General features: G+C 54.4%; 1 protein-coding gene across 1 annotated transcript; it reads left to right on the plus strand.

Annotated features, from left to right (window-relative positions):
• The first annotated feature begins 2,882 nt into the window (after positions 1-2,882).
• BPIFB2 (BPI fold containing family B member 2) lies at positions 2,883-18,977 on the plus strand. The gene is made up of 16 exons (XM_015149224.3): positions 2,883-3,017; positions 3,792-3,934; positions 6,274-6,367; positions 8,066-8,170; positions 9,040-9,186; positions 10,857-10,917; positions 12,392-12,452; positions 13,578-13,669; positions 13,957-14,142; positions 14,382-14,435; positions 14,866-15,036; positions 15,613-15,680; positions 15,827-15,872; positions 16,569-16,632; positions 16,977-17,053; positions 18,600-18,977. The coding sequence occupies exons 2-16, from the start codon at positions 3,826-3,828 to the stop codon at positions 18,639-18,641; spliced, it is 1,377 nt and encodes a 458-aa protein (XP_015004710.2). The 5' UTR covers positions 2,883-3,017; positions 3,792-3,825; the 3' UTR covers positions 18,642-18,977.
• Positions 18,978-19,024: the final 47 nt, after the last annotated feature.

Raw genomic sequence — 19,024 nt, forward strand, 5'->3', positions numbered from 1 at the left:
CCCTCTTAGGTTGCCTGTGAATGCATTTTGTAATGCTGAGCTTCTCACTGGTGGACATTGTGCATAACACAAAATACATGGCATGTGTTGTTGTTTTAATAAAGTTCTACTTTTTGGCTGGGCGCGGTGGTTGATGCCTGTAATCCTAGTATTTTGGGAGGCTGAGGCGGGTGGATTGCCTGAGCTCAGGAATTTGAGACCTGCCTAGGCAACATGGCAAAACCTCTTCTCTACTAAAAATACAAAAAATTGGCTGGGCGTGGTGGTGTGTGCCTGTAATCCCAGCTACTCAGGAGGGAGGCATGAGAATTGCTTGAACTCGGGAGGTGGCAGAGGTTGCCATGAGCCAAAATTGCGCCACTGCACTCTGGCCTGGGCCACAGAGTGAGACTGTCTCCGGAAAAAAAAAAAAAAAAAAGTTCTACTTTTTTACTGGGAAAAAAATAAAAGCATAACCAAGTGGAAATGTCAGGCTAAGTTTTTTCTGTTAGCCCTGCCTGTAGGGAGCTTGACTATTTGGACAGCAAAACTAAAATGAATTCACTTTTGCCCCCTGGTGGCAATTGCTTAAAATTGCAGGCTAATGACCAATGGGAAGTGGTCCACATACTAAAACTTGAACATGTAAATATGTTAAGTCACAAGGCAAAGGGGAGCTAAAGCTAGAAGAGGAATTTAAGTTGCTAATCAGTCGATCTTGAGATGGGGAGAATACCCTAGATTACCCATGTGGGTGCAATGTAATGAAAAGGGTCCTTATAAGTAGAAGAGGGAGGCAGGGAGATGGCTGCACAAGAAGCACTCAGCTCAACATGCTGGCTTTGAAGATGGAGGAAAGGACCAGGAGCCAAGGAATAAGGGCGGCTTCTAGAAGCTGGAAAAGGCAGGTGGACAGTTCCTCTCCTACAGCCTCCAGCAAGGAACGCAGCCCTGCCAATACTTCCTTGATTTTAGCCCAGGGAGACCCATCTGAGACTTCAGACCTCCAGAATGGTAACATGATAAATTGTGTCTTAAGTCACTAAGTTTGTGATAATACATTACTGCAGCAAGAGGACACCAATGCAAACCCCCTGAGAATATTCAGTGAAGGGGAAACTCTGAAATGCCACCACTACAATTGTTACAAGGGTCTTTCAAATGTATACTCATTCATTTATTCATTCAACAAATATTTATGCATCCTAGTATGGTCCAGGTGCTAGAAACAGGGCTGAGCAGAACCAGCTCCCATCCCTGTAGATGCAGGCAAAGTGGCTGGCAGAACATTCTGCATATGGCAGGTGCTCACCAAATGGTACTTACCATTGCTGTAGGGAGCTGGTTGAGATCTGAGATGGGCTGGTGAGAGTCTCCCTCTTTTATGTCTACTGGCTGTCACCCAGATGGCTCCTGTGCTGGAAATATTTAGGAAAAGGAAGTGTCCAGGCCAAGAGCAAACACCAAGAGCGGCTTTGGTCAATATTTGCACCTCTGTCCATTGAGTCTGCTGTTTGCATCATCAGCTATGGTGAGGGTGCAGGAGGGCCCTGTCTTATGCACTGGTGGACAGACCAAGGCCAGGAGCAGGGTGTCAGGGAGCTCACAGCAGGCTCTTCTCATTCCTCTTTGCCTCTAGAATAGGGGCAGGGGAGCACTGGTTGGGAGGCAGGGCTGGTTCAAGTGAGCTCCAGCTGCTCAGGGGAGGGCTTGATGGTGTCTGTGGTCAGCTTTGTAGGCACTGGTGGGGGCCTAGCACAGGGTGGGCCTAGGAGCTGGGCCTGATATTTGAGCTGGTGTGGGGTCAGTGGGAGTCAAGGAGTGCCCTGGAGTTGGGGAAAGGCCCCAAGGCATCCTGTGCCAATGAAGAAAAATGGCAAGGCCATCACCTGCTGTGCCCACGTGTATGCACAGACATATATGTACCTCCCCATCCCAGGAAACAGTCCACTCACATACACACATGCACCTAACACCACACACTCACAGACCCACAAACACTCAGTAGGCCAAGCCCACACATGCATACATGTACACAGAACTCCCCACTTCTGTGGTCCTGTCGGATTGTGTGAATAGATACGTAACACCATAAACCAAGACGCCAATGCGCCCATTTCACGTCCACACCCACACTTAAGAGCACACATTTTCCCTGCACATGTGTACATGTGACTATGCACACACAACCACACACATGTATCAACACACACAATCCTCATCCACACACGTGCATGTACAAATTCCTTCATGGGCACACACAGTTCCTTAGATCCCATATAGTCAAGGCAGAGGCTGGCGTTTGTAATGTAGAAAGAGACGGTGGACGAATCCATTGTGAATGGAATGTGCATTTGGAGAGGGGCTGGGGTGTTAAGCTGCGGGGGTGGGTCACGCACACTTTCTCTTCTGTTCCCTACTGAGTTAGGGCTCAGTTTGTCACTGGGATCAGGGCTCAGCATGTGATCAGGGTCAGAGCTCGGTAACTGGGGTCAGCACTCAGTGTGTGAATATGTGACAGGGTCAGGGCTGTCAATGAATGACAATGGTGCTCAGGTAGCCTTCTGCCCCTCCTAAAAGGGTCATGTTTCTGAGACAGCTTGGAGGTACCAGGCTTGAGGGGTCATTGTAGCCATCCCCCTGCCTATGGCAGGGGGGGTGGGGTCCTCATGGGCCCCATCCTCCCAGGCCTTGGCTGGGCATAAGGGTACCCTCCTAGAAGTGGCTTTCCTTCCAGAGATCTCCTGGCCCCTAAGGCCATAGCTGCCTAGCCCCAGGGGCTTGTAGTGGTTGGGAGCTGGGCCCGGCTACTGGCTACGTGGCAGCCCCAGCACACATGTGGGATGAGACACTTTGGCAAAGGCCATGTTTACAGGGAAAACACTTGCAACCACAAGCAAACTTGCCACTCCCTGGGTCCCTTCCCAGTGGACCCTGCACATTGGGAGCCTTATAAAGTAGCCTCTGCATCTGCCTGCCTGGGGCAGAGGAGGGCTACCCTGGGGCTGAGAGTTCACCTGTCTCAGGAACCACCTGAGGTAGGCACGGGGTTGGGCTGGTACTCCACCTCCGAGGAGTCTCAGCTTCTTTATCTGTTCAATGGGGATGCTACTTCCAGCCACCCCCTGCAGAAGTGTCCTTCCATCCCTGGCCTTGCTGTGGGACCTGGGCAAGTGCCACCATCCTGGGTCTCAGCTGACCCACCTGAGCAGCAGTCCCTCATTCCTGCCTGGCTCCCTCTCCCTGAGTCAGACACAGATCTGCCTACTTGGCCAGACTGCGTCAGGAGTGGATGGGGGCCATGTGAGAGGCCTACTCTTAGGCCATTTCTCACCTGGCCAGGAGGGGATGAGGACAGGAGCCACCCTGGATCTTCCCCTGGCTGAGTTTGGACAGCTGGACACCAGGCTGGGCTGTCACACTGGGCTGGGCTCCAGCATCAGGTGACACAGTCCTGGGTCTCTTAGGACAGGAAACTACCCTCAGTCTCCCCATTTGGGAGGCTCACCATCCTTCTCTGCCATGGCTTGGGTCCTGCACCTGGTCCCAGTCCACTGTGTGGCCCTAGGCAAGACCATTTCTTCTCTGGGCATTGGGGGTCGTTTCCAGAAAGGACTCGCCCATGATTCCTGAAGAAGCAAGCAAGGCAGGATGATGGTTACCAACGCAGAGATGCAAAAACAATGTCTGTGGGCCTGGGGTAGGGCTGGGATCACCAGTCAGGGCTTGTTCCCTCCAGGCTGGAGCGGGCTTCGGGCGGCTCAGGGGTGGGCTGTTCTGGCTGAGCTCCCTGATGCTCGTTTCTACCCCAGCCCACAGATCCTGTGGCCAGCGGCCAGGGCAGCCATGGCTTGGGCATGTAGGCTGGGCCTGCTGCTGGCACTGCTGCTGCCTGTGGTCAGTGCCTCCACGCCAGGCACCGTGGTCCGACTCAACAAGGCAGCATTGAGCTACGGTAAGGGGTGTGCCACCCAGCGAGTGCCTGCGAGCCGGTACATGCGTGCACAATCCTAAGTGTGTGTGCTAATCCATGAACTCAAAAGCCCCATGATCATGACCCAGATTTTAACCGGAAATTGTGTCCCTGGCACCCAGACAGTGCCGGACACACGGCACTGCTCAACAAATGCTTATTACATAAATGCGTGAGGGGGAATACGTCACGTGGCCAGTGTGCAAGTGTGCACACATGATCTGCTCACGTGCTTTAGTGATGTGGGCATAGGTCGGTTTGAGGGGCTGTTTTTACCTATGTGTGTCTACTTATGAGTTTGAAATTTCATAGAGCTGTGCCCACGTGTGTACTTAAGTGTTGGGGAGGGTGCAAGCCCATGACGCTGCCTGGATGTGTGTGCACAGGTATGGATGTGCACCCTGGGTGTACAGGTTTGCGTATGTGGTGTGTGCACGCACACGTGTGCTTGGGAGAGATCTGTCCAGCACCGTGATGCAGGGAGTGTTCTAAAGTATAGCCCTTCTGAGCTCCGTGTGAGAGAACCATCTGCTCTCTGGGTCCCACTTGTGTGAGGGCTCTGTCTTATGGCTTTGCTGCTAGATCCTTCCAAGTCTTGCCCCAATCCCCTACGGAGGGCACAATGAGGAAACTTAGGCCCAGGGAGGCACAGACATTGCCAAGGTCCAGGACGCCAGCACAAACATGTTTATTCACCTTCAGCTGCCTCTCGGTGAGAATTTGGTTTCCCACCAAAGCCGGAGATCAGAAGCTGTTTCCCCCAAGGCCAAACACAGATGATTGTGTGAGAAAGTCAGGTCAGACAGTAGATGGGACTTTCAGTGGCCCAGGACACGAAGCAGGGGCTCAGGGAAGTAGCAGGGTTCCCCCACCCCTGGGTACACGCAGCCTTCCGGGACCTTGTATCCGGGCTGATGGGCAGGCAATGAAAAGGGTCAGTGATCCGTGCCAGAGCGTGACATGGAGCCATTCATGGATGCCCGCAGGTAGGGCCATGAGGTCCGCGCCCTCTGCTGCCTTCCTGCCCTCTGCCTGTCCTGTGCAAGCCTCCTGTGTTCCCAGGGAGCCCTCCCCCGCTTGCCTGCCTGTGTTTGTTCTTGGCAGAAATCCGGCTGGAGGCCCAAGCTGGATGCATTGCTCCCCAGGCTGGGCTTAGTGGCTACTTCCAGTGTCCTCCCCACCCCATCCTGCAAGCCCCAGAGTTCAAACCCTGTGTCAAAGGAGCACTGTAGATGGAGTCTGAGGTCTGGGTGTGAGTCCCAGCTCAGCTGCAGATGGTTAGGTGGGAGAGGGGTGCTGGGAAACGTGGAAACCGGCGCCTTTATGCTTCTTGTTGGGGGAGACTAAGACCCAGAGAGGTGCAGGGACTTCCCGAGTTCCCTCAGTGAGTCTGAGCAGTGGGCAGTCCTCTTGACTCCTCATCTGAAGCTCACTTCCAGCACCATTACCTCTTATTTTAATTCAACTTCCGTTTAATGAGCACCTCTCTGGGGCCCAGCAGCACAGGTGAGTGAGGATGCCCAGAGGCTTGGGAACCAGGTCCCTTGTCCAAAGCCAGCTTCCCCCGGCCAGGTGCCCTCACCTCTCTGTAAACTGGGCATGATAGTAGGAAAAGTAGAGCACTCAGAACAGGGCCTGGCACTACAGGATCATGACATAAGTGATCGCTGCTATTATTACAAAAATAAATAGCAATGGTAGTAGCTAGCATTTGCTGTGCACTGAGTGTTTACAATGATCCTACGTGACAGATAACATTAGAATCATTGCAAATGTATAGATGGGGAAACTGAGGCACAGAGTAGCCACAGAGGCAGTGAGTAGCAGTGAGCACTGGGGTTTGAACCCAGGATCTAAGAGACTCTTGAGTCCTCAGCCTCCAGGTGAGGCTGTCCCCTCCCCTCCTAAGGGATGTCCCCCCTGCTCCCATGGGTGCTTCCGCAGCAGGCCAGGGATGACTGGGACATGCTCCTTCTGCTTGGGAACTTAGGGAAGGCTCCCAGAGGAGGTGGGATCTGACTGAAACCTTGTAAGAGGGCAAAGGATTTTGTTGCTTTTGAAGGATGGGGTGAATCAGCAGGATTTTGAGAGGCAGAGTGGGTGAAGGAGGCCATGCCCAGGTGGAGAAGGCCTGGTGCGAGTGGCACACCCAAGGTGGGCTCATGGGGAGTCAGCTGCCCTCCGCACATGCTTGGAGCAAGTCTACCCCTTCCAGTCTGAGTACCCTCTGCCCAAGGTGCAGGGTAGATGGCAGGCAGTGTGTTCTTGCTACTTGGTGGTTCTCGAGGGCACCCTGACCTCAGTCTACCCTGGCCCCACAGTGTCTGAAATTGGGAAAGCCCCTCTACAGCGGGCCCTGCAGGTCACTGTCCCGCATTTCCTGGACTGGAGTGGAGGGGTGCTTCAGCCAACCAGGTGAGTGCTCCCCTTGTCCAGAGAAGGTGCTCCTGCCACCAAGTGGAGTGTTCCTGCTTGCCAGGTGGGTGCTTTAGTCCACTGGGTGTGTGCTCCTGCCTGCTGGGCAGGTGCTCCTATCCACGGGGCAAAGTGTTCCAGTCCACCAGATGAGCACTCTTCACTGAAGGTGAGTGCTCCCTCCCACCAGGTGAGTGGTTACAAGATGATTTAAGAGACGGACTCAAGGTAGAGATGCCGGGGCCTGGTGCCTCTGAATTAGTGAATTTCTGCCCTCAGAGGCTAAGACTGGCTCCTGGGTCCCCAGGGCTGGCAGGACCCTCTGTTTCTAGAAACTGGACACTGAATTTAGACACGAATCTGAGCCTCCCTTACCTCCACGCCACCCTGCTTAATGCAGAGACTAAAGACACAGGGAGGTGGAGCATCCCAAACTTAGACACCCCCAGGGCTGGTCAACAGCTGCCTTCCACATAGGAACTCGGGCTCACTACTGTCGGATCTTTGGGTTTCCAAGGGAAAATATACATCTAGAATCCATCAAATTTGGAAAGATAGCAACTAATTAAAAAACATTTAAAGGCCAGGCTTGGTGGCCCACACCTGTAATCCCAGCACTTTGGGAGGCTGAGGCGGGTGGATCACCTGAAGTCAGGAGTTCAAGACCAGCCTGGCTAACATGGTGAAACCCCATCTCAACTAAAAATACAAAAATTAGCTGGGCGTGGTGGCGGGTGCCTGTAATCCCAGCTACTTGGGAGGCTGAGGTGGGAGAATCTCTTGAACCTGGGAGGCAGAGGTTATAGTGAGCTGAGATCGTGCCATTGCACTCCAGCCTGGGCGACAAGAGAGAAACTCCATCTCAAAACAAACAAACACAAACAACAAACAAACAAAAAACATTTAAGACTTTAAGACCCTGGAACAGTGGGTGGGTGGTTAAAAAAACAAAACAAAACAAAAACACATCTGGCTGGGGGGCCACTAGTTTGAGATCCCTTAGGTAGAGCTGAAATGCAGTTCATGGCACGGTTAATAAAGGTAGAGAACTGGACATAAAGACCCAACGACCAAAGATGCCTAAATCACTTGTGGTCTGGCCACACAATGGACACCACATGGCTGTTTGAAAACAGCACCCATGGTTCTCATTTGTAGACACGGGATCGAACCCAGGATTGTTGCGCGTACAGAAGCAGCTTCTGTACAGGGGACCTGAACTGTACTGTGCAGAAATGACTTTCATTTAGGAAATAAAAGACATCACAGGTTAGCGGGAGAGTGCTTGGAGCTTTGAAGTGGGGGCGTTTCTTTTGCTGTAGGCTACGAGCTGCAGACATTGACTAGGATACCAGAGAGGATTTCTGCCTTCTGTGGTTCCTGAAGTTTTTCTTTTCCAACCTTTCCAATTTTCCAGGCAGGTGTCAGAAACTGTCAAAAACCTGAGCAATCATCTCACCCAAGTTCTACCCAAAGCGGGGGCCCCCTCTGCATGTTCTCCCTACCAGCTGGTGTCCCACCTTGGTTTGCATGCCCCGTGGTGATGGAGAACTCACCACCTCCCCCTCACCTCATGGTTCCAATTGTCAGAAAGCCCTTCTTTATAACATCGTGTGGGTATGACTCAGAGCACCCAGCTCAGAGTTGATCCCATGGTTTAATGGGGGCCATCCCGTCATCTTGATTACTATCCTGCAGGATCCGGATTCTGAATGTCCATGTGCCCCGCCTCCACCTGAAATTCATTGCTGGTTTCGGAGTGCGCCTGCTGGCAGCAGCTAATTTTACTTTCAAGGTGTTTCGGTGAGCGGATCTCCTTGTTAGGGGGTGAGAAGGGTTTCAGGGATGCTTTGAGGGGGCACAGTGAGGGGATGGGGGGTAGCAGCTCCTCCGGGACTCTCATCCAGGCCTCTTGACTCCCTGTCCAGTGCTCTGTCTCCCCTCACCCTTGGAGGGGAGCAAGATAGTGAGAGCATTTCTGAGAACCCTGCTCAACAGCTCTGCAACTGGGCAGAGTCACTTCACTTGTTTAGCCCTCAGCTTCCTCATCTGTAAAACGGCATGAACTTCTGCAGAGTGCCAATGGGTTCATTGCTGTGGTTATAATGACTGTCCTCCCTTTCCCAGGGCAAGGCATGTGAGAGACGCTCAATAAGCATAATGATCAGAGTTATTTTTGTGTGCCTGGCATCTTATATGTTACTGCATTTAATTTTCACATCGTGAGCTGTGCAGTCAGAAGGGTCTATTATCTTGCTCCTCTACCCTGACACTATGATTTTATGCATGCTTCCTATGGGCCAGGCTCTGTGATTATCTCACAGGAAACTCAGCACAGCCCTGCGACATAGGTCCCACCAACCTTATGTCCATTTTGCAGAAGAGGAAACTGAGGCTCAGCATGGTAAATGGCTGGCCCAAGGTCTCACAGTGAGAGGCTCTGGACAGCCAGTGCTCACACCCACTGCTGCAACGTCCATGACCCCAAGTGGAGTCTTGGGGCCGGGGGCTGTGGGCCTGCCCCAGGTAGAGCCATCTCAGTCTGGGAGCGGGGGGGCCTCCTGGGCCAAGTGGAGGGCAGGCAGGGGCTGGGGAGTTTGTAAGATCTCTTGTCAGTCACGGTAGGCTCTGCTGGGCGGTGCTGCTTGGACTCAGGACTGTCCTCCCTGCAGCGCCGCAGAGCCCCTGGAGCTGACGCTGCCTGTGGAACTGCTGGCTGACACCCGTGTGACCCAGAGCTCCATCAGGACCCCTGTGGTCAGCATCTCTACCTGCTCTTCATTCTCAGGCCACGCCAACGAGTTTGATGGTAGTAACAGGTGGGTGCCTGGTGAGGGCAGGGCCACAGGAATCCTGGATGCCAAAGCTGTGCTGCTGTTTCCTGAGCTGCCCACTCAGGACTTTAACCAATGGCCACAAGGGCCTGAGAGGCCCCCATTATTGTGTTTGTTTTATGATGGAGTACACTGAGGCTCGGAGAGGGGAGAGGCATGCCTGAGGTCACACAGCAAGTGAGCAGCCAGAACCTGGGATCTTTCCATCTCCTTGACAGTACACTTTCCATTCCCTTTCCACCACTTGGCAACACACACTAGCTATTAGCACACTCTTTGGGGAGAGATTTTGGGTGGATCAGACTGGCTGTTAGGACCTCGGAGACCCACCCCTCCTTACAGTGATGGAAGCCAGGCAGGGGCGGGACCCGCCAAGAGCGAGCTCTCGCAGGTGGCGGCTCCCTTCTGCATAAAGGCTGACCGCAGCTCCCGCCTCCAGAGCACCTGTGTGTGCTGAGCACTGTTCCAGGCCCTTTCGGTGATCATTTCGTTTGATCCTCACAGTATCCTACCAGGTAGGTGTTAAGTATTTCCTGCATTTTACAGGAGAGCAAACGGAGGCCCAGAGCAGTTAAGTGACTTGCCTAAGACCACCAGCTGACAAATGGTGTAGCCAGATTCAAGGCCAGGCAGCCTGACTAATCCCATGGCTTGCAAATCCCCCTAGATGATGTCTGCACCTTCCCAATGTGAGCAGGGCTTGCTGAGGTGTTGAGCATCTTGGAGGCTTAGAAGAATGCAATGTTTGCATCAAGACTGAGCTTTTTCCCCAGAGAGGGGTGTGGCTGTATAAACCCATTCACACTTGTGTCCCATGATCATCATGTGTGACTCGTGACCCCTCGCTGCCCTCCCAGGCAAGGGATGCTTACAGCTTATTGAAGGGGAGATGAAAGCCAAGAGCCTTTGGAAACACAGACGCCACCCTCCTACCTCCCCAGGGAGCTGGTTCAGCGAGGTTGGGCTGTGGCTTGGATCGACATTTTTGCAAATCAAGGAACCATTGGTGCCTATGGAGCACTGTTGAGTTGTTTAAAGGGGAAACGGAGGCCCAGAGCCAGGAAGGTATTTTGTTAGGTGTGTCACAGAAAATTGGACCCAAAGCATGAAGCAGACCCAGGAACCCCTGCCTGGGCACCACCCTCCCACCAGCTGAGCTCCAAGAGTGAGCTCTGAGCCCCGTTGCAGCAGACTCCCTGCCTCAGTTGCTCAAGCCCAGCTGTGACCACCACTGCTGGGCTCCACGGCCCCTGTTCTTTCTTCGTGCCTGGGGACCTATGCTCACACTGCCCAACCCAGTTGGGTTAGGCTCTAGCCCCTAACCCAACCTTCACTAGGCTTAGAGTGGCCACGAAGCCAGCTGGCCAAGGTCATGGCCACGTCTAGCTTTTGCAACGCCCTCCCGGTCTCACTTGCCACATTCTTGGCCATTTCCAAACCTTGAGATAAATGAGCCTCTCTTTTGAGACTCAATTTCCTTATCTGTGGGGCCAATTATGCCAGCACTGTGTGTGGCGGGTGGCAGGGCGCCGAATGGGATTGATGGACCTCCTGGCTGAGGACAGAGACTTCTCTTCCCAGACACGCGACTGTGCTGAGCGACGGGACCTAATATGTTTGGGGGCCCAGGAGCTCTTTCTCTGTTTCCCCCTCAGCACCTCCCACGCACTGCTGGTCCTGCTGCAGAAGCACATTAAAGCTGTCTTGAGTAACAAGGTAAAGGGCTTGCCGATTTCTCAGAAAGGAGGGCATGGCTTCACCAAGAAGGCACAGGGAAGAAAGAGTGGGATTTCAGGCAGCGGGTACTTTGCTTGGGATTAAAAAAAAAGAAGCCCCTTCATGGTCCCCATGAAGGCAGGGAAGAGGCTGGTGCCAGGGTCCAGGGGAGTGACGGGGAGATAGAAATGAGGGCAGAGTTTATGGGGTTGGAGGAGAGGGAGGTTCATTCTCTTGGGACAGCTCCAATTTCATGCCAGAGGGTGGATGGAGTGGGGTTCATGGGCCTGTGGTGTGTGAAAAGAAGACAGAACGAGAGTGAAGGAGGGTGTGGGCATGGGGCCAGCTGTAGCCTGGATGGGTCCCTGTCCTTTCCAGATGTGCACTGTCTCTGCTTCTGGTTCCACATCTGTACTGAAAGAGACAAAGCCCCTCCTTCGTGGGGCGACTGCAGGGCACAAAATGCATTAACATTTCAGAAGAGTTCGGGACAGTGGTTGACAGAGTGGGTGCTGCTATTATTATTGCTGTCTTAGCTCTTGTCATTGTCTGCATGGAGCTGACTTGGTGAGAGAGGGTAGCCCAGGGGCTAGGGTCCCACTGCCCAGGGGGAGCTCATTTTCTCCCTGCCCTATCCCATCCCAACCCCACTTACTGCTTTAAGGGGCAGTAGTAGAGACGAAGTCAACCTTCTGCGTGCCACCCCACGCCCCCCAGAGGGCGACTGCAGCATGCCCACCTTACAGATGAGAAAACCGAGGCTCGAGGGGCGAAGGTGGGGCAGCTCCTCTTGAGAGTCCTATGGGATGCCCAAGTGGACGGCTTGACTTTGCCTGTTGGTCCAGCCTCTTCCTCTCCTTGTAGTCCCCCTGCTGCCCTCATAGCCAGCCTCTTCTGGGCAAGGGGCTTCAGGCAGCACTGCAGGAAAGAAGACCCACCCTCTCCTCTTCCTCTTGACCTCACCCTGCGCAGCCAGCTCTTGCCTGGTCGAGGCTGTGAGTGCCCCCGGCCTTGCAGTTCCTCCTCTGCCCCCATCTTCTATCACACGGATCCCAGCATAATATACTTATCTGGCTGCCCATGGTGCCCAGGGGAAACCTCTGTAGCTCCCTGGCCTGGCATCTGAAGCTTGGCTGGTCTGGCTTGCTGATCACTGCCTGCCCCTGCCTGGGCACCACCCTCCCACCAGCTGAGCTGTGACCACCACTGCTGGGCTCCACGGCCCCTGTTCTTTCTTCGTGCCTGGGGACCTATGCTCACACTGCCATCAGCCTTTGGGCTGCTTCTCCTCTGTTTCTTCGGTGCCTGGAAGGGGTCCTAGGAGATGCCCACTGGCCGGTGGAGGAAGGGGTTCCAGGCATGGTGTACAGGCTGGGGAGGCTTTTAGACAGGGACTCTAGACCCCTCCCAGCCTTGTGCCCTCCAGCCTGAGGGCTGCCCTAACCCCAGCCTCCTTCTCTCTGTCTTACCACAGCTGTGCCTGAGCATCTCCAACCTGGTGCAGGGCGTCAATGTCCACCTGGGCACATTAATTGGTAAGATCTGGGAGCCAGGGGAGGGGGGTGGGGCCTCTGGGACCCCCTGGAGCCCCTAGGACCCTCCAAAGGTTCCACTCTGGATCACGATCGACCTCTAGGAGGGTCAGTTGTAGGGTGACTGAATTGTGAGCTCCCAAAACAGTATAATTATTCATGAAATCTGGGAATCTCCAAATTCTGGAACCAAAACCAAGTCTTTGATTCTAGAATCTGCATATCTTAGATCAAAAAAGCTGAAAAAAATTACAATTTTGAAATCATGAGTCTTAACATTGGAGAATCCAAGGACCATTGACACTTACAATCTAGAATCATTCTAGAATCTAGAATCCTCATTCCAAAGACCAGCTCTTGCCTCGGCCTCCCAAAGTGCTGGGATCACAGGTGTGAGCCACTGTGCCCGGCCTTGCCCTTTGAAACTTCCCTGCAAGAGTATTCTGAGGCTCAGAGGAGTTGGGCTCTGAGCTGTGCCTCCCTGAAGGCTGCTCGGAGGGTCTGTTGGGGAAGCTGGACTTCTGTGATCTTGCATAACTGGCTCCAGTGGGGTGTGCCCTTGGAGCTCCCATAGGAGACAGTGTGATGAGGTGGGGAGAGCATAGCTTTGGGGTCAGACTGACCAGGTATTACACTCCTGGGCAAGACCGAACCTCACCAGACTGTGTGTGCGTGTGTGCATGCATGTGTATAAAATAACCCTACAGGATTGTAACGAGGATTGAATGAGATACTCTAAGTCCAATGTCTGGACATTGATAAGTGAGAGCTCTCTTCTTTTTCTGTGGTTGCTTCTCACCTTTGTCAGGGGATATTTGTGCCTGAACTGGGCCCTTCTCCTTCCTTCTAACTTGGAGTCACTAGTCTTCCACCGAGGGGAAAAGCAGAAACCATACCTGTTAGAATTGTGTCTAAACTAAGAGTCAGCAGGCTGTGAGTAGCTTAATCCTGGCCGTGTGCACTTTGCCACTTACATTTGCTTATTCAGAGGCTTGCTCGGCTAATTTTGTGGCCTGGCTCTGGCTAATCAGGATAATCAGACAATAAATAAACTTTTCTGGATAGATGAAACGTTGGTGAGCAGTGCTAAATATGTCATCTTTTCTTCTCCACCCTGGTTTCATGAAGGCCTCAACCCCGTGGGTCCTGAGTCCCAGATCCGCTATTCCATGGTCAGTGTGCCCACTGTCACCAGTGACTACATTTCCCTGGAAGTCAATGTAAGTGCCTCCTGGCCAGCCCAGCGCTGGGGGCTTGCTGCCCCTGGAGTCCTTGGTGTTCCAGAAGATTCCTAAAGGAACGGGGGAGTGGGAAATGAGAGGAGGAGCTGGAACAGTGTCCCAGCCGGGGGCACGCCACACGGGCAAAAGTGTGAGCTAGACATATGGCATCTTGCAGGGGGTGGGGGGGCAGGGAGTGGCATCTAGGAGCCCAGGTGCTGCCATGGAGCCACCTCCCTGCTGAGGCCCTGCTGCTTTTCTCCCATTTCCCCCTCCTACCCCTACAGGCTGTTCTCTTCCTGCTGGGCAAGCCCATCATCCTGCCCACGGATGCCACCCCTTTTGTGTTGCCAAGGCATGTGGGCACTGAGGGCTCCATGGCCACTGTGGGCCTCTCCCAGCACCTGTTTGACTCTGCGCTCCTGCTGCTGCAGAAGTCCGGCGCCCTCAACCTGGACATCACAGGGCAGCTGGTGAGGGCCTGACCTGCAGCCCAGGGCCTGTGGGGCAAGAGCTCCCTGTGGCCCAGCCTAGGGAGACCCCCCAGAGGCCATATTGTGGGTGGGTGGGACTGCTAGAGTTGGCGCCACAGGGTGGCTGCTGGAAGGATTAAACAGGGGCTATGGGGAGCGATTGCTCGGGGGGGACAGTGGTGATCTATCTTGGGAGCAGCTGCCCTAAAACCTGTTGTGGCCTGGGGGGCTGATTTCAGAGGTCGGATGACAACCTGCTGAACACCTCTGCACTGGGCTGGCTCATCCCGGAGGTCGGTGATATTTCTGATCATTCCAGGGGTTGAGACAGGGGACGGGGGTGGGGGTTCTCCGGGTCGTGGGATCTCTGCTGGGTCTTATCTGTCCCAAGTGAAGTCCTTAAACCTACTCCTCCATCTTGGGGAGGCTCCACCTTCTGCCCAGACATCACACTCTGTCTCTCCGGGCCTTCACTTGAGCAGTGTCTGCTGTTTGGAAGGTCTTTCTCCTCCCTTTCCCTTATCCTTCTTCAAGACCAAGCTCAGGGTCACCTCCTCGGGGAGACCCAACCCCCTCGTCTGGTCCAGCAGCCTGTGGGGGACCCACCTCTGTGCCCAGTCACATGCGGCACCATGGTGGCCCAATCAGCATTGGAGGAGTGACTGACCAGAGAGCCTGCCAGCCACTGCCCCAGCAAGGCCTCCTCTGCCTCTGCCTCCCCAGGTGGCCCGCCAGTTCCCCGAGCCCATGCCCGTGGTGCTCAAGGTGCGGCTGGGTACCACACCTGTGGCCATGCTCCACACCAACAATGCCACCCTACGACTGCAGCCCTTCGTGGAGGTCCTGGCCGCAGCCTCCAACTCGGCTTTCCAGTCCCTCTTCTCCCTGGATGTGGTGAGTGCGGTGGGGCTGGCCGGAAGGCGGGCAACTGTCACGGAGACCTCCCTCCCTGCTGTGCTGTCCCCTCGTCTTTGCTCTACTCACACTAGTGTCTTCGCTGTTCCTTGAACATGTCAGGACACTCCTGCCCCGGGACCTTTGCATGTGCTGAGCCCTTGGCCTAGGACTCTCCCACCCTGGCTCTTGGCATGGCCAGCTCCCCCTCCTCTTCCAGGTCTCAGCTTAAATGTTGCAGCCTTGCTGGCCCACCCTGAGTAAGAAGGTCCCTTCAGCCTTCTCGGCACCTCCTCTCTGTGTTTGTGGCCCCTGCCACTCTCTGAAAGGATGGCTTCTGGTTACTGTGTTTACGGACCCCGTCTCCCACAGCTGGCGGCTCGTTCCCAGGGCAGGGAGCTGGTCTGTCTTGTTCACACTGTGTTGTTCCCAGCGTTCAGCGTGGGGCCTGGCGCCTAGCGGGGGCTTCACAGCCACCTGCTGCCTGAATGAGTCGGGGGATGGGTGGGAGGCTGGGTAGCTGGTGCCCCCCTCGTGCCTCTGTGCCCTCTGACCCTGCTCTCCCTATACACCCAGGTAGTGAACTTGAGCCTCCAGCTCTCTGTGTCCAAGGTGAAGCTTCAGGGGACCACGTCTGTGCTGGGGTAAGCGAGCCCACCTGGACCCAGCAGCCTCAGTGTGTTCTTGTGTGCAATGGGTCCACCACTGCCCTGGGTCACAGTGTCAGCCAGGGAGCCTGGGGGTGGGGAGGTGCCAGACCCTGTCCTGAATTCTCCTGCTTCTCTTTCAGGGATGTCCAGCTCACGGTGGCCTCCTCCAACGTGGGCTTCATTGATGTGAGTGTGGGGCTGCGGCCTCTAGAGAACCCCCTCCTGGGTGGGGCATGCCTTGAGCCTGGGGAAGCCATGTCTGTGTGTGTGTGCGGACCCGTGTGCTTGTGTCTGCCACTATAGTCAGGCTTCCCCAGGCTGCTTGGGGACAGTGGCCAGTCAGTCCATCTGCCTGATACTCTGCCTGGCAGTCGATGTTCTGTCACCCAGCCCTCAACCCAAGAGTCCATCGGTCAGTTGGACAATGAATGTTAGCTGTCCTTTCAGCCAGGTGATGTGACTGGGTCATCAGCCACTATACATCCACTTGTCAGCTGGCATGCCATCAACATGCCCCCCTTCTGCCCAGCTGTCAGTCTGTCTGTCTGTCGGTCATCTGTGTCAGGCAGTCTGCTGGCCAGTCCACCTGTGGGTCACACAGTGCGTGAGTGTCCACAGTCAATGCTGTCCCTCAGCCTCCCATCCGGTGAGCACTGCCACTGGGTGTGATCCTGCGGAGGCAGAGCCAGCCCCGGAAGTGTTGCTGGGCCCCACTTGAACCCAGGACATAGGTGATCTGCCCTCCTCCCTCTGCCTCAGCCTTTGCCACCCATCCGTTGTCTATCTGTCTGTCTCTGTGTGTATTTATGTATGTGCCTTACTGTCCATCTCTCCTGGCCCCTCGGCTGGGACGGGCTTATCTCCCTGGCTCCGTGGCCACAGACAGATCAGGTGCGCGCACTGATGGGCACCGTTTTTGAGAAGCCCCTGCTGGACCATCTCAATGGTAAGCCCTGCCCTCCACCCCAGCAGGGCCCCTCTGGCCCCCTCCGTACCCCACATCTGCTCAGTGCTCAATCCCAGCCCCCTTCTCACTTTCCAGGCTCAGAGGGTGAGAGGGGGCCTCTGGAGTCTAGCAGCCCATGTGTGCATGCCCCTTGGCACACATCTGTGTAGCAGCTGTGTGATCTTCACCAAGTTCCTTTTTCTCTCTGAGCCCCAGCTTCCTCTTCTGTAAAATGGGTGTAATAATAATGGCATCCATCTCCCAGGTGCCTGTGAGGACTCAGTGCCGTGGTGCATATGAGGGCTTCAGCATAGGCTGGCTCCTTTCTTCTTTCTTGCCTGCAGCTCTCTTGGCCATGGGAATTGCCCTCCCCGGCGTGGTCAACCTCCAATATGTCGCCCCTGAGATCTTTGTCTATGAGGTGAGAGCCTTTGGGTGTGACCAGAGGGGCCTTCTTCACTCAGAGGGACTGAGTGAGGTGGGGGTCACCTCTCTCCCTCCCTACCTGCTGCCGCAAAGACTGTGCCATGAATCCTTAACTGCAATGAAATGAAAAGTCCAGGATGCCAAGAGACCCTGGGTCGAAGGTTTCATTCTTCCTTTAGTCCTCATAAAATATCATACCAGGCCACACTCGGGGAACTGGGCTTTCACTTATCCCATGATCCTGTGCCCTGGGATGGGCACAACCCCTTTGGTATCTGGGGCAGACGACAGTGAGACCCCATCTGCTTTGTAGACAAACTGTGCAGCCTGGGTGGGAGTAGAGAACTTCCTGAACTTTCTAAAATTGCTTTCCCTGGATCTGAAATCATGGGCCCAGGGTGAGATTCAGTCATAACACTGCCCAGGGTGAGATCTTACCTGGGATATAAAAGGAAATTCACTCAACAAGACATGTGTAAGACAGAAAGCTGAACCCAGGTCTCTCAAGCCCAATGTCTCAGGTGCTGTTTATACCCCATGAGTGTGACCTGCTGATGTAATTCCAGGGAGGATGCCCTTGTTCCTTAAGAACTACCGTCTCAAGGTACTTGGGTGATCCGCCCCCACGAGAAGGAACAATTGACACACAGAGGAGCAGGGCTATGTGGGAATTTCCCTAGGACTTCCCAGAACAGGCACGGTTAGTGGCTGACCCACCTTGGCCCTTGACCCAGCCACTGGGTCAGAGGTGACAAGTCCCTAGTCCAGTACTGTCCGATGGAACTTTCTGCAAGGATGGAAGTTTGTACTGTCCAAAGCAGCAGCCATGATCAGTCACAGGTGCATGTGGCTACTGAGCACTGAAGTGTGGCTAGTGCAACTGTGGACCTGACTTTTTTATTTTATTTCATTTTAATGAATTTCAGTTTAATTAGCCATAGGACTAATTAGCCATAGCCGCCAATTGTGGTTGCCTCATTGGACCACATAGCCCTACACTATGAGCTACATTGTGGCAGGAACTGGGTCTGGCTTTTTCTCTGCTGGTTCCCAGCACCTGCCACGGAACTTGGCTTGTAGTAGAGGCTTGATGAAGATTTACTGAATGAATGAATGAATGAATGAATGAATGATCGGCAGCCCTCCAGAATGCTCCTGCAGTGGAGTGTAGCATAGGGGAGCTATGGGGGGGGGCGTGCCTGACTCTGCCGGAGAGACTTGGACTTGGAGAAGATGCTCCATGGTTCTGCGCTCCCATTCATAAAGCATCAATGATATCCACCATCGGAGCAGCAACCAGTGCCTTCCTGGGGGGTCTCACTGCCTCCTCACAGTGCCCTTGTGAGGTGGAGCCTGTTACTACCCCCAAAGTGACAGACTGGGAAACTGAAGCCCAGAGAGGCAAAGGACTCTCCTCACAAACCGAAACAAGAATGGCAGAGCAGAACTCAGAGCCAGGCTACGGGGGCGGCTGGGGTCCTGCCTGTGCCTGTGCCTCCTCTGACCCTCTGACCTGGTCCATCGTTTCCTTTGCCCTTCAGGGCTACGTGGTGATATCCAGTGAACTCTCCTACCAGAGCTGAGGCAGGACCACTGGGAGGCCTGAAAGTGGGCCAGCTCACTGCTCAGGCGAACTTCTTATCTCAAGTTACTGGGGAAATTGAGACAAAACCATACTTAGTAATCACCAACAAGCTGGACTGCCCAGCTGGGCTGTTTTATCTTCCCTGAGTGCCTGGGTCTCCCTCCCTCACTTCTGCCCTATCCCTTCCTCCTCCTTTCCTCCACCCTCTTCCCTCACCTCCCCACTCCTTCCTCTGTCCAACCCCCAGGGGGAGCAGACTGCTCCTACAGGCTGTATAGACCTGCCCTGTTGCATTAAACAACTTCTCTTGAGCTGCAACTTTCAGCCAAACACAGCAAACTCTTTGTGTACCTAAGGCCAGTTCCCTACATGCAGTCTCCA

The sequence above is a fragment of the Macaca mulatta genome, chromosome 10 (genome assembly GCF_049350105.2).
Source record: "Macaca mulatta isolate MMU2019108-1 chromosome 10, T2T-MMU8v2.0, whole genome shotgun sequence".
NCBI lineage: Eukaryota > Metazoa > Chordata > Mammalia > Primates > Cercopithecidae > Macaca > Macaca mulatta.

What these genes read in the sequence shown, in the direction of transcription:
- BPIFB2 (XM_015149224.3), top strand. Translation starts at nt 3,826, where the DNA reads ATGGCTTGGGCATGTAGGCTGGGCCTGCTGCTGGCACTGCTGCTGCCT. An exon ending in GGGGTGCTTCAGCCAACCAG is followed by an intron (nt 6,368 to 8,065) that starts GTGAGTGCTCCC and finishes ACTATCCTGCAG; the next exon opens with GATCCGGATTCTGAATGTCC. An exon ending in CCCTCTTCTCCCTGGATGTG is followed by an intron (nt 15,037 to 15,612) that starts GTGAGTGCGGTG and finishes CTATACACCCAG; the next exon opens with GTAGTGAACTTGAGCCTCCA.